At 49.8% G+C, this 15,320-nt stretch overlaps 1 protein-coding gene across 1 annotated transcript in view; it reads right to left on the reverse strand.

Moving 5' to 3' along the window:
* The window catches only part of COL27A1 (collagen type XXVII alpha 1 chain), a 158,977-nt gene that overhangs the window by 91,921 nt on the left and 51,736 nt on the right, over nt 1-15,320 (reverse strand). Inside the window, 2 exon segments of the mRNA XM_027778196.2 lie at nt 2,794-2,847; nt 14,343-14,387. Of these exon segments, the coding sequence (XP_027633997.2) occupies nt 2,794-2,847; nt 14,343-14,387 (99 nt within the window).

A 15,320-nucleotide genomic window follows, 5' to 3' on the forward strand; every position in this document is an offset into this window, starting at 1 on the left:
GGGTGGGATTTCTGCATCCTCTGAGCTACTGTAATAAGGTCGGCTTCAAGCTTTTAGTCAAGGCCTGGCATTACTGTGCTCAGCAAGAAGAGGAAACATCCCCGGGAATGCTGAGCACTGGAGCTGCACGGTGGCCTGGGTTTCCCAGTAAGTCCTGCAGGCTCTGAGGGTGGCTGGGATGCAGACTGGGTGGACGGTCAGCTCTTGGTCCCACCAGACGCAGGAGGGACTGCCTAGATTTCCAAGTTATGTCATGTGGGTATTCCTCAAGAGAAAGGGTAGATGTGGAAATGCATGGCCTCACGCCTAGCACAAGAGGATTTCCTCTTGGAAGAGGACGGGGGGACTCCCCTGGGAGATGTGGACAGGACCAGTTGTTAATTCGAGCCATTCCCTGGCCTGGGAAGTGGAAGACTTACAGGTGCTCTTCCCTGGCTACCAGTAACGACAGGCTGGTCCCTGACCTGCAAGGGAAACCGGGCTCTGTTCTTCTTTTTTCAGTGCGTGAACCGGGCACTGGGACAAGAGACAAGGAGATGAATCAACAGTCCTTTCCCATGTCTAATTCCTATGATTAAGAGACTAATTGGAGTGGCTAAAGTGCTCCGGGAACGGGGGATCAGGAATGTGATGGCTCAACAGTTCTTAGCAAGTTAGTAGGAGGGAAAAACGTCCCTGTGGCTGGAAGTCTTTGCTCTGTCTGGACGCGACGGAAAGCAGATCAGAGGCTGCCGGCTGCAGCCATCCCCAGGCAGCGGCAGAGGCAGCGGCAGTGGCAGTAAGCGCGCAGCGGATCAGAAGAGGACGGGGCAGCCCAGGACCCGTGGCAGCCCACCCGCCTGCCATTTATCTGCACAGTCTACCTAGCAAACTCGGCATATTTGTGTGTTTCACAAACAGACTTTCTGGCATTTTTCTGCGTCTGTGACTCCACTTGTGACCCTGTGAACCTCCCTTTAAGTCAGCCGAAACAGTCTGTTTTCATTCTACAATCTCCAAGGCACATTAATATTTAAAAGCCGTTGATAAGATGAAAGAAGAGCAATCCTTCTGGATGAATTAACGGAAGGGACATTTGCTTCTCTCCGATGTTCTGGGAACTGGCATTCAGCTAACATTGAGCGCATCTTCTGAATGGGGCTTAGACAACTTGCGAATTTAAAAGAAAACAAAACAAGTTATTTGGATAAAAAAAGTCCTTCTGACCTCCAGGATTCCTTCTCTTCCTGGTGGGCTGGCTGGAAATAGCAATACAATCTAGAAAGTCTTCTGCTTTGAGACTAGTGATTCCACTCTGACCCACGACTTAAGTTGACTGAAGGATGGGAAACGTCCTACAGAAGTATTCCTTGGGAATCTAATTCTTTCAGTTCACTGCATGTGTGACTCTTGTGCTGAATTCCCACAAAGGCTGGAGTGTAGCTGAGCTTGGCACGGTGATTACAGTTGCTTATGAAAATAACTTTTAGGCTGCATATATGACAAATGGGAACTTGGAAGACACATGCGGAGTGGATTACTTTAAACAAATGATTCCATCAAACACCCAGAGCAGCACTGTGATTACGTGTGAATAACCAAGACAGCAGGAATTTCAAAGATTGGTCAGTACTGCTCACGTGCTAATTGAGGGAGAACCAACAAAGTAATTCAGAAAACAATTTAGAATAATTAATACATCTGAGAACTTTTGCAATCCACAAGGGCATGTTTTGTGAGTAGTGGAAAACACAGCACACACCCAACTGTTTGGCACAAAGTGCTACAAGGACAGAGCAAAATAAACTTATCAGCATCCAGCTGCTTAAATGGTCTCTGTGACCATCCTCATCGAATTCCCAGGAGACACATCTCCCACTCTTAGAAAGCCAGCAGGGGTCAGGTGAAGATCGGAGAGAGGCCACGAGGAGAGCCTGGAGCCTTCTCCCCGCGCAGTCGGGGCGCTGGGGCACAGGGCAGGGCAGCAGAAGCCTGGGCTATGGTGCCTGTCTCCCAGCGCTCCCGGGCACTGCAGCAGGGAATGTGGCATTTTCTGCACCAGTATTAACAACCACTTTGGATGAGGCAAGGTACCAAGCTTGGTACTTCAGCAGCTTACTCCTACAGACTTGCGAGATGCAAACCAAGCAGTACCAGCCTGCATCACAAAATGGAATGTGGCAAAAAGGACAGGAACACGCCTCCTTCTCTGTGTACCTCAGACCTCTACGCACCTGCCTGCATGGCCTGCTCCTCTGAGGGTTCACGTGCATCGTGTGCACTCGAGTAGCCATCTGTGGTGCCTCACGATGACATGTCCCTCTGCCTGTGGGCCCATGTCTCCCTGCTACGTTCATACAAAGCTTCACCCAGAGCACACCAGTCAACAAGGTGATCCCTGCAGCTGTCACAGGCTTTGCACCAGGCCCTGTGGCACGGACAACACGCTCCCACCACTGCCTGCTCCTCAGGAGCAACAGCCCTACCTCTTCTCTCCTGATCTGTCTTCCAGTCATACCCTCAGGATGAGAAAGTATCTATCCAGACCAAGGTGCAAGAAAGGCAACAGGTGGAGACAGAAAGCAAATGGCAACATGATGACCTTGAAGTTACAGGGTGCTGAACTGAATGTAAGAATTTGCAGCATGCTTGAGCCGGGCAGGGATGTGCGTTTGTTTTTCAGGAGGGACAAAACCCAAATGCTAGCAGCTGCCACCAAACTTAAAAGCTTCTTCCCACACTAACTAGCGTGATGCAGTACAGTGTGCTGTGTGTTGCAATAGAAAGGAAGAAAGGAAAAAGCTACCAACTTACCGGGTTCCCATCGATGCCTGGAGGTCCTCGTTCCCCAAAATCACCAGGAAAACCCTGAGGAGAGGAGGCAAACACAAGTATTAGTTATTGACGCACCCTGGTGTAATGACAGTCAGCTTAAGAACTGCTCCCCCTGCGCTCAGTGCAGCACTGTGGTAGAAGCGGGTCACAAGGAAGCGTGAGCCGACCAGCCTGCCTGTCCTCATCCAAACCACCCTTGTTCCACCAGCACATGTGCTCAGCGAGAAGCTCTGCAAGGCCAAAAGCTCTGATTCACTCACTGCTCTCTCCTGGGGCCAATGAAGGGTAACCAGAAGTACCGTTTACAAGGCTCAGCCGCGAGCTGCACATTAACTAACAGGAGCCTGGAGAGGAAGAATCAGTGAGGACACAGGAAGGATTTCCCTTGGCCACACTATGAGAAGTGCACAATGTTGAGGCTGCTGGATTGAGTTGTTCCCACCTTGTCTTGCAGGCTATGTCCAGCCCTCGATCAGCCATGCCTTTTCTAAGCACCCTTGTCAGCCCTGGGCACGCTCCACACGGCAGGCAAGGCTTTTGCAGCATCGTTTTAGGAAGACAACAGGAGTATGCACAGAAGAGAGAAGGGGTGGAAATCAGCGCTGCTGTCCTCTTTTTGTTTCACCCAAGTACTCCAGTATGTCCAACAAGGAATATGCAGCCCTGAAGATTACACTGTGTAGTTTACACATGAAATGACAATTGCACATTTGGAAGATCAAACTCTGTATTGGAAGATACGGTGCTTTCTAGCCTCTTTCAGGAAGAAATATCCTACTGATAGGATGCTTCCTTAAAAGCCAATACTTCCTTAAAAGTCAGTCCCCAATCCCTTGATGTTCTGACAGAATTCATAAACCTCACTGCAATGACTATCCTCAAAAATGGATTGTCAATCTGAATTATTTCATCCTGTCTACTAACACAATCACTTTAACAGTACTCCCTTCTCATAGGATAGCTGAATAGCATAATGCCTGTTGGAGCCCATGCAGATGCTTAATGGAGCTGATCAAAGATGCCTAGTGAATTCACTCCAATGCATTCACAACCTTCCAGCTTGCCAGAGGAACAAACGGTTCCAAGCTCATTACGGTCCACACCCCAGAGCTGTGAAAGACCATGTTTACTACATGAAAAAGTCACCACAAAAGACTTCTTCATCATCTCATTATATCCGATACAAATTTGGAAGACTTCAAACAATTATAGAAAAGGGAGTGGAGGTACTGAGCCAGAGCCAGAACATGGTGGTGCAACACGTTCTCTCTCTTACTTGTAGACGGGGCCTGCGCTCCCCCGAGCCCCCCCAGCTCCCTTCTGCAAACAAACCATCGTGCAGCTCGCTCTTCCCTGTCCTCTTGTGCTCGGCCTCCCTCAGGACGCTCAGCAGCGGGGTACACAACCTCCGGTGTTAGCAAACCCTCCCAGTCACTGCAGCGGCATTTTCAAGGAGGAAGCAGTCGAGTTTAAGATGGATTGGCCTCAATTTTCCCCTGAGCTTGAACTTCGTTCAGCAAATGACTGGCAGGGAGCAGCCTGCCAGGAGCGATCAGGGACCAGCTCAAACAGCAGCAGCTTCAGGGCTGACTCTGAACTTCAGCTGCAGCAGAGGGTGCTTGGGGGAGGCTGTGACACTGAGGTAAGAGCGCTGTGACTCTCCCCTGCCTTTCCCTGCATAACCCTTCAGATGGAGTGAGATAAAACACGACACAGCATCCACCTCCTTCGACTCCGAGTCAAAAGGGGACTCGTTCCCTGCTGGAGGAGCTCCCCATGGACACAGCGGACGCAGAGCCTAACCCCAGGCTCTGACTCCTGGACTCGGTTAATTTGGCCAGGGTTAAAATCCTGCTTTGTTCCCCACACTGTTCTGGCTGTGGCCATCAGGATGGAAAGCTAAGGGATATATTTGCATGTAAAAGGCTTCCTAGCCAGAGCGTCTACCTTGTGCTTCAGTTCAGAGCAGGAACTTGTGAAGCAAAGCCCTAATCACCCCTGCTCCCTCTTCTGTTCGCGGTGGGGCAGTCTTGGGCAGCAGGCAATGCTGCTTAGGGGAGGCTACACCAGAAGATGTGCTCCAGAGACACACCAACAAGCTGCAACTGCTAGCGGGTGAGTTACTTCTGACTCAAACACAGTAAAAGTGATTTACACCCTTCTCTGGCTCCACCAGACCACGGGACACAAAGGACAACACGACCACCTTCTGGGCTAACTGAGCTTAAGAGACAGGGACGGAGCAGACGGGGAGAGGACAGCCCTTGCGAGCCAGAAGGATGCTCTCTCTTCCTGCCTGCTCCTCTGCATACTATATGAACACTGGGCACCTTGGAAAAGCAAACCTGAGGGAAGCAAAATGCAACAGCCAACAGAAACAGGCTATCTAGAAACCCATCGGTGCTGGAAACTGAAATGATCACAACAGACAGAACAGGAAAAGCTATACTGGGAAGCTCTGCAGTCAAAGATGTCATCCAAGACCTGCCTTCACCTTTGAGGGTTTACAACTCCTGGTCAACACAACTAGGTAAAAAGATACTTGGTCAAATCTAAAGTGAGAGATGGGAGATCTGTTTAAGACAACCAAAATTTTGCCACCAACTTCAGAGCCAGCATTGCGCCTGTTTTGTACCCATCCCCTAGAGCAGTCAGTATGCACTTCTGAACAGACACAAGCTATCGCTTGCTTGCTTGGATTCAATATGTCTACTTTATAGGCACCACTGCAAATAGGAAAGTTGTCTGCCTTTTTCCAGCTGGGCACTACATCCCTCAAGCCTGTGCACATGCCAAGAAGCTGTGGTAAGCAACCACTGGAAACAGCCTTCTGCCATCTAGAGACAAAGACGTCAAATATAACAAGAAGGCAGGGGGGGCTACAATTTTCTTTAATGAAAAAAAGGGGAAAAGTAACTTTGCTACATGCTGAATCAATAAGATCAGAACAGCAATGTGTAGGAAAAACCCATTGCTCAGGGAAGAAAAAAAAAAAAAAAGACTGCCTTGGAATATTTTGCTGTTTACAGTCAAACAACTTGCCAAGGAAAATGTGAGTGTGCATAGACTGATACTGTACTTACGCTGCTGCAGATTTCAGCCCCAGCCTTCAGCATTCCCCCAGCTGCATCCTTCCTTTCTCCGAGGGCAGAGCTGGGTGCAGAGTGACCCATGGATACCACTGAGCAGCCTGGCCCTGGGGCCGCTGAGGTGTCTTCTGTCAAGCTAAGGTCTTGCCAATGTGGGAAGGTTTTACTACTTTTAATAGTACAATTAAACTGATATTGCTGCAGCAGCATAATACCGTCTAGAGGAATGCTTCCTCCAGACTAAAAGTATTTTTTAAATTTGGTTTAAACCTCTTCCAACACAACACAAACAATGCACTCCTCTGCCAGAACAAAAGTGTCCGGATAAGTAGCTACTTAAATTCATGTTTCCCACTAATCTCTTTTTATGTCTCAGGGTCTAGTACTGACCTTGTTGCTTAAAGATAAAGATGTAGGAGATTTGAGGTGCTTGGTAATAGAGGTAACAAAAAAAAATCTAGCTTTTAAACAGGCTTTCCAACAGTGTATCTCCAAGTATTTAGAAAAGCAGATTACCCCTGTCTGGAAGGCAGAGAGCTGAGCACCTGAGGTCACTTGGCCAGTGCTACCCAGTAAGCAGAAGATTCAGCGATGACACCCATTCACAGCACACCGTGACTGTCCCCACAGAGCCAGGGTTTCTGCCCATCCTCAGGATGGGATGGCAAAGGGTCAGAGCGGGAGGCAACAGAGGAAACCCAGAACAGTGTGGGCTGGCATCATTGCTGCAACAGCCAGGCCCACAACAACACTCGGCACTGAAGCCCCATCGTTGCCAACACCTGATTGTCCTTAACAAGCCATCTGCTCCGCTGGCATGAGCACCCCTCCCAGCCTGGGCTCACAGATCTCTGGGGTGGTGGGTGGTCCCCTGGTAGATTTTGGCCCAAGCTGTAAAACAAACCCAGAGGAGACAAATGGAAAGAGTAGCTTCAATTCAGCTAACCCCAGGCATCCCAGCCCAATATTTGAGCTTGGCAACACATGTATTAAGTCTTTTGCATGTTAAATGGGACCAAAGCTAGTGACTGTGGCATTAAGGAGGATATTTCAGCATCCGTACAGTTTCCAAAGACCCAAACCAGGTTGTGAAAGCTATCCCAACACAGCCCTGTGCACAGCAGGAAACAATCAATCTCCTAAGCCCCCAGTGAAAGAGCAAGCACTTTCTTTCCATGGGGTAAGCAGTAGCAGTTTAAACCACAATAACAGTTCCAGCGACCATAGTGTCCTAATTTACTAGATCTCACATGTCTGTAAAAGCTATTTTTTCCAGTGACCCTCTCCTCCTGCTTGAGCCTAAAGGATAGAGATGTTCCCCCAAACCAAAACTAGCACTATTCAACCGAAACAAGCAGCTGAGGAATTACAAGTCAACCTTGTTATTCCATTTGTTTCATTCCTGTAAGCAACACCACCTCTCCTGTCCTGTGAACTGCTCCAGCAGCCCGAGGAGCCCAAACTGAGGGAGAACACTCGGGGCAGGAAGCACATTTTACGGTGCTGGCGGACAGGCAGGTCGCAACTGGCAGCCCATTACAGGAGACTTGCGAAAGAGATTGAAGAGCCCAGCACATTCAGTCTCCTGACCTTCCCAAAGTGAGTGCAGAGGGTTTTTTGGTACAGCAAATCCACCGTTTTTCAGGGTGCAGCTGTTTTTCCAGGACGACTGGTCCCTGGAAATTATGCTCAAGAATTGGGACAGCGAGGAAAAACACCCTAGTGAAAAATATCAAGCCACACACCCTGCCCGCTCTGTGGGAGGGAGAGGACATGCCGAGAAGGACCAGGACACGGAAGGGATGGCAAAGGGCAGCAAAGCTAGGAGAAGAATGCTCAGCTAACAAGCTCTGTTGGCCAAGAGCCAGTGGGGTGCTCCTCCACAGCGGCTGAAGTCAGGTTATGACAAAACTTTTGGCTCTATCTCACAGCTGGGAAACACAGAAAAGAGATAGGGAAAAAGGGTCGGGCTGAATGGATTTCACATTGTCTGAAGGAGAAGTTCAATGAAAGAAGTGAGATGAAGCTTGAAGAGGAGCTGGAGGAAAAGCATACAAGCAGATGCTTTGCACTAAGCAAGACCCAGGTGCTCCTGTGCCCTGCTGCTCCCACCCCAAGCAGAGCTTTGCAGTGGTTGCACAGTGTGTCCTCACTGCACTCAGTGAAGCCGAGGAACCACAATTAGCGAGGGAACAGAGGCAGAGACGCAAACTGATTTGTCCCAGGTAACACTGAGATGTCTGAAGCTGAACTAGTAACTAAATCTCTGTCTTTGAGATCCTACAATAGTGCCTTAATTCCTTTTCACCCACGCTCCCTGCAAAGGGCATCCTTTCATGTGCCAGGAGACTCCTGCTGAGAACAGCCAGACCCAGGCAGACACTGGAACCAGCTCCTCCTGCACCAGGGGATTACATCCCCCCCACCTCCCCTTCCTTTCTTGCTTTGCTTAAAACAAACCGAGCAGCCTGCCCTTCCTTGCTGTTGTCAGCTAAAGGGCTGCTCCTGGTCCGAGCAGACACCACTGCTCCTTGCCTCTTGTCCCAGGAAGCAGCTGTACTTGGGGAAGCAGAGACCGGCGAGATGCACTGTGTCCTTTGCTTCCCCGAGGCCTTTTCAGGTGTGCACATGTGGGTGGGTGTGTTGTATGTATACAGCATCTGATTCAGTTTAAAACACTTTCCCTGATGGAGTAAGGGAGGCAGTCTGGCAGCTGCTGCTCCGAGGAATCCTGGCGGATCTTCACGCCAACAGAATCCTTCTCCAAAAATAGGATTTTATTTTCCTGTTGGCTGAAGGTGAAGCTGCTCAATCCAACCAGCCCTCCTGTCTTGTCTGTGAAAGACTCTATTTGCCAGTTGGCTCTGGCCAGGTGTATCGCTGCCCAGGAGTCTCCCCAGGGACAGAGCTTGCAAGTCAAACAATTAAAAAAACAAAACAAAACAAAAAAAAACCCCACCCCCAAAAATGGTGGTGGTGAAGCAGGGCTGAGGTTGAGAGAAGGCATTCACTGGAAAAAAAAAAAAAAAGTAGGAGAATAAAATAAACAAGTGTAGCTTATGTTGGCAGTCTACGCCTCCGAGAGCATTCTTGGTGGAAAGTGCAGACGTGAGCCCCTCCGCAGGTGGGCGCGAAGGCCGGCAGGCTGGCTCGGACCCAGCACCGGTCCCTGGTGCGGTGAGAGTCACCCTAAAGGGAGCCTGGCAAACCCCTGCTCGCTGCCTTTACTCCACACCGCTACACAAGAGCCTTTGCCTTCTTCTCAGCCTAGACCTGGGACCGTGGCAGTTTCCACCCCTGCAAAGCAGGAGATGCCATCCCCAGCTGGATACGGGGCTCACGGTCCTGCTGCAGGGCTGCTCCTGTGCCACAGGTTTGCTTGCTGTCTCCCCAGGAGGCTTCACAGCTCCGTGACACATCCTTTTGATAAAGATTTCATGGCATTTTTAAACATAACTATCCCTCTATCTGTGGAGGAACAGCTCTCCAGGGCAGCCCTTCCACCCAAACACAAGCAAAAGTCCCCTGAAGCCCCTTCAGCCAAACATCACTGGAGCATGGCAGTTATTCATTAAAGAAGAGGTACTGTGAAATGCTGTTACCAGTTTCCCAAACCTCAACTTGTGTGGTGCAGAAGACTCTCGCTTGGTTCACTCCAAATGCAAGGAAGGGCCTCGGCTGCATCCAAAGCACAGAAAGGACTGGAGCAAGAAGGGAGGAATTGTTTATCGTCTTAGTCCCTACAGAGAGGAGCAAAATTTATTTTCTCAGCGATCTGCGGTTATGCCAGCCTTTCCAGACACATGGCAAACCATGTGCCCCCATTGTCTGTGTGGACGACAGCTGAGGCTGCGTACCTTGGCAGAGTCCCATGCACTTAACGTTCACCACTAAGTTATCTTAGCTGTACATCAAAAGGTTGGGGGAACCTGCAAAACGAAACCTTCCTAACCCAAAAGCAGCCCCACTTTTGCTATCTGGTGTCTCCCACAAGGCAATGCCTTTTCACGCGATGCAGCAGCCCACCTATATTGGTGGGGAGTGCAGAGGTATCACAAGCACTTCTAACAATTTATCGGATGAAAAGGAAAGAGTATGTTGAGACTTGGTGTTCACTGGGAAGCAGGAGTTAAGACATTAACTTTGTAAGTCAACATGGAAGACGACAGCAGACATGAAAAACAGCCTGGCAAGAAAGTGCCGCCGCATTACAAGCTGAGAGCTGGCAAGGGGGACCCCGCCTGTGGTCAGCTCATGGAAAACGGATGCCAGATTCGGCAGCTTGCCACCACGTTGATGCTCACAACAAATACTGAGGCTACGTTAGAGTGGCTGCCAGATCTCTGCTGGCTCCCACAACCTCCACGCTGTGGATGATGGGCAAAGGGAAAGGAGACTTCTGGACTCACCTGTGTGCTGATCCCCAATACATAAAATCCACATGCTACCTTATAGCACCTCTTCCTTGACACCTGAGCAGTAATCCTCGGGATTTACATGCAAAGTTTCAACTACTAAACTCAAAGGAGAATCAAGCCTGTTATCCCTGTTTTGCACACAGCCAAGAACAGACAAACAAGTTGTCTGAAGCTGCATGCCACGGGGAGAAAGCAGGTCCTGTATCCTCTTCCCCCTCGTGGGCAGTCATCAAGCAATGCAGCATCTCCCCACCTTGCCCTGGCAGGCTTCAGCCACTCTCACAGGCAGCAGTGTCAGCCTTCCCGGCCACGCACCCTGAGCACAAACCCTCCCTCTATGCCTGCTGCTTACACAGCCTGCTCCTCCTGCCAGGCTATCCCCTCGGAGCAGCCCTTCACAACACACTGGCACTTGCCACAGGCGGTGCAAAGCCCGACAGCAGAGCCTGTGTGTCAGGAGGTGTTTGCCTCCCTTCCCTGAGGTTAGCAGGTGGGCAGGAGCCCCCATCACGGCACCCGACAGCTGGTGGGACACAGCTGCGGATCGCTCACAAACATGAGCTACAGGACAAAAGAAAGAAGAGCAGCGATGAGCACAGCTAGGCAGGCAGGGAAGCCAAAATGACGGGTTGTGGTGTTAATGACTTGTTCATGCTGCTGTTCCCTAAACCTTTCAGCCCTGGGGACGGCCTGGTCCTGTGCTGCTTGTGTAACTCCAACTGATGGACCCTTTGGGCTCGGGCTTTTCTTTCACAAGGTATTTGCAAGGTACCTGACACGGTGTGGCTCTGAGCATTCAGCTGAGCTCCAGGCATGGGACCAGCAGCACCAACAGGTTCTCGGAAAAATATAAGGAAATCTCAGCTGTGTTTGTCTAAATTATTAATAGAGCTCAGACAAACCCAAGAATTACTAAGTATGCCTTGGAACTGAACTTTGCTCCTTCCTTTCTATCTCTTTTAAAATAATACCACTAATAAAAGACATTGTAAGCAAAAATCAGGCATAAGATAGCGCAGCTGGTAAAGTATTGATACTCCACAGGAAAAAAAAGATATAATCACATACCAACAACAAAGGTGAATGAAAAGAGAGCTCAAAGCTCTTCAGATACATTTCCTGAAAGTTTGCCTTTAAGCATCCTTCTCTAACAGGGCTTGAGAAGGTCTGAAAATATTACGCTCTATTTAAAGTTTAATATAACCTGCAGTGCAGACATTTCTGATTGTAGCTACCCATCTCCCACAGCGTGAGAAAATCATATCGCTTTCAGCTTTGCGCTTCTTGACTGATGCCTAGCTATAGCTCCTCTTCCTGTGGGCCAGCTCCCTCAGTGCCAGTGCATCTCCTTTCTAAGGACAAACCAGGACTGGTACTTTGCCTGTGGATGCCAAGATAGCAGGTAACAACAGCTTCTCCCATTCCTTCTCCCCCGCAACAGCGCGGACCACAGCCCTGCTGCCCTCACAGCAATGAGGCCTTTTTGAAATCCTTTCCCCGCCCCCGCCCCCCCCAGCCTTTCAAATGAACACCATAAAAATCCACAAAACCACCATAAAGAGCCATTCTTTTCAGCCACTGCATTGGCAAGGCTGAAGGTTTAAGCAACCGGCTGCCTTAGCTCCAGACCTCCAGCCTACCTCTAAACCAGGCAGCAGACCTGGAGATACAGACTCACATTATTTCAGTTTCCCTAGTGCATTGTACTTCAACCACAGCCCCCAGCCCTCTCCTCGCTCAGGAGCTCGGCAGGGCTGTACGTTAGCAATGCACTCGCTCGCTGCACGATGCAGCAGGGCGGGAGGTGGAGCCAGATGCTTCCACGACAGATTCACTATGTCCCTCACAGCTCTGCAAAACTTAACTTCCCTGGAAGGAATTCAAGATCTGACTCATGTCCAGTTCTTCTATTTTAATCGTTCCCTCTTACATCATTCTAGGAGGCCCATGGTGTCACATGCAAACTCCCCCTGCCCCCCCCACTCCTACTCTGCTGAGCACTTAATCTGTTGCTGCCTCTTACCCCAAACAAAACCAGGTAGACGAATATATTTAATACCAACTCCTTCCCTGTTCTCCAGAGCACTCACCAGCTTGGGATGGCAGCTAGTAAGGGCTTCCAAGAGCTCTCCATTGCAATGACAACACTGAAATAGAACAGGAACAGTAGCTGCGCCAGCAAACCTAGCAGCGTGGGGATGCGAGAGACCGGAAAATCACAGCAGGCTCACTAACACTGCAAACCAGCTGGGAGACAGCATGGGCCAGGAGATAAGTGTTGGGAAGGGAACCAGGTCAGCTGGTTCCTACTTTCCGCTCTCCCAGTGACTTCCTGAATAACCCTGGATGTCACTTAATCCGTTTGTTCACGCTCAGAAGTACAAATCATCAGCATCGGTCCATTCAAGATTTCTTATTAAACCAGGTATCATAAGACGGGGATGGAGCCAGAACTCTCTGAAAGAGCTGAGTAGAACAAAGGTGCTCATGCACAGCCATTTAATCCCTTCTCTAGATCCCAGCCCAAATGCCTCCATGGCTGAGAGATTCCCCACTGATCTCAGGGGAGCCCCTTGTTTGTAACAGTGACCGCCAGACAAAAGCCCTTGCCTGGAAGATTGCAGATGCTAGCCAAACAACAGCTGGAACACTTTGAGCCTCCAGCGTGCTCTGTGCAGGAACAAGGCAGAGAGCAGAAACCCTGCACCTAACGACAGTTGCTTTGTTTGTTTTACTCTGGTCAATGAGTCATCGTTACATCGATGGACTCTCTGCAATTATTCATCACAGAGGTTTCTGGTGCAACCAGTGGCTTACAAAAAAATCTAAGATCTGTACAGATTTCCAGTACCCCCCCCCCAAAAAAAAAAAAATCTGCTTGATCTCCCCCCACCCTAAGGAGAGAACAGCCAGGCAGCATGAATGTGGCACTGTCGGGATGTTTGCATGGCTTTTACTGCAAGAACGCCAGCGAGCGGTAGGTAGGTGTGGGACTCTTGAAAAGCATGTGTTCGCAAGCAGGGGTGACAAGGGGAAAGCACTGGATTTTTCTGTGTGTGGGTGAGTGGACATTTCACAAGGAGCCTGTGAGTGCAATGGTGTCAGGAGATCAAGAGAAACTCAGGCTAACGTGAATGACAAGGTGCAAAGCCATGAGACACACCAGAGCATGAACATGCCTGATTGCTGACTCCTGGAGCAAAAGACTTTAGACATTTTGTTAAAGGAGGCACACAGAATTGCTTGGAAGAAAGCTGATGTGAAAAAGGCTTTCCTTTCCCTGTTTCTTCTGCTCATTTCAGCACTTTTCTCACCTGCTTTTGTTTCGCCTTCTGCTACAGTCAGCACAAACCCCGTTCTAGGCAGCTCTCTCAGTTTGCACCTTGTATCCAGCCCTACCTGCAAACACCTCTTCCTCCTGACCCAGCTCTCCAATCTCCCTGGCCTCCTTGCTCCTCAAACACGTCTTCCCCTGACCTGTCACTGCTTTAACTCTGTACCACCACCAAGGACAAACGGGTTGCTACACAAAAGTGCACCTGCATTATACAAACCAGGATGGTACCAGGGTTGGAGACAATCACAGCAAAAAGAGGTGACGGTGAATGGGACTGGTGGGAGTGCAGAGCAGTGGATGTAACAGAGCGAGTGCAGACACCTGGGGTGCTCCAGCCACGGTGGGGAATCAGCAAGTGCATTCAGGGAAAAGGCTGGCCAGAGAAAGGACAGAGGGGAGGACATTGCAGAAGAGAATCTGAGAACCGTTAAGATCCAAGGGACCATGGAGACAGTGCAAGAAAGAACAAAAATGTCTGTGAAGCATGCGGAGCATGGAAGAAAGGAAGAGAACAGTATGTGTCTTCAGTATTCTTACTGTTTGACAAGAGATACACGGAAAGGTTTGTTTGATCTCCCCATTTAGTTCCCATCAGAAGATATGAAGGGATCCAGCCAAAAGCCAGATGTTTTGTTTTCAGTTTCTTTCAACAAGGTCTGCATAATAGATGAGGAAAAACTTTACCGGCCTACCCATCTTGCCCCTCTTCCCAGGAACTCCAGGGATCCCCTGCAAGGAAAACACACAGAGAGAAAAATAAAAGGTCTGGTTGAGAAAGCAAACAGCCAACCAACAATAAAAAACAAAGCTAGAAGAGAAAGGGGAATGCAAAACAGGCTAATGACTGCTGCATTGTTCAGGAATCAGAATGTCAGCTGCGAGTGCAGAAGACAATTAACCTTCACCCACTAACTACGGCCCTCCCTGAGGACACACGCAGGCAGCGTCCACACCCAGGGCAACTGGCTGGAGCTGTGTTTAGCAGGAGCAGTCATTAAGCTACTGGTCTGGAACCGAACGAAGGCCACCGCCAAGGCACTCGCTGGAGAACTTCTGTTTGTGTTTCTTATTTAGTTATACGAGCACTAAATCAGCGACTCTAGCGCGCAGGGTAGTCCCCTCCCAGGCAGGCACACGCACACTCGCTCCCACACACTCCTGGGGCCTCTCTTGTTTCTGGAGCTTGTGTTTGAGGGAGAAAAAGCTGGAATAAAACAGTCTTCATCTTACAGCAACCTTCCTTAGGAGCTCTTGCAGTGGGAAGAAGGGGTCCTTGGATGGCTAGAGATCAGGCAGATGGGGGGACGTGGGGGAGAAGAGCAAAAAAAGCAAGGGCGGTCTTGCAAAGCTCTGAACACGTGGGTTTGGAGAAGGCACAATGAAAAGGGGGGGGGGGGGGAAGGGAGGACACACGGAAACGGCAGCCACAGCTGCCCGTCCACAGGTCCCTCTCCTGACTGCCCAGCTCGATACGACTGGAAGGAAAGCCCACTGCCAGAAAGCCCCAGGCACTGTCCTTTCCAAGAGCCGGCTCGTTCCAGACATCTCCAGCTAGACACCGAAAATGCTGGGACACCGTGGCTGCAATGTCACTCCTGTGGGGGCAGGGAATTTCCACATACATTTCCCCCCCTGTCCCATCCCACTAAGATCAGCTATTAA

This window comes from Falco peregrinus, chromosome 1 (assembly GCF_023634155.1).
Source record: "Falco peregrinus isolate bFalPer1 chromosome 1, bFalPer1.pri, whole genome shotgun sequence".
Lineage (NCBI taxonomy): Eukaryota > Metazoa > Chordata > Aves > Falconiformes > Falconidae > Falco > Falco peregrinus.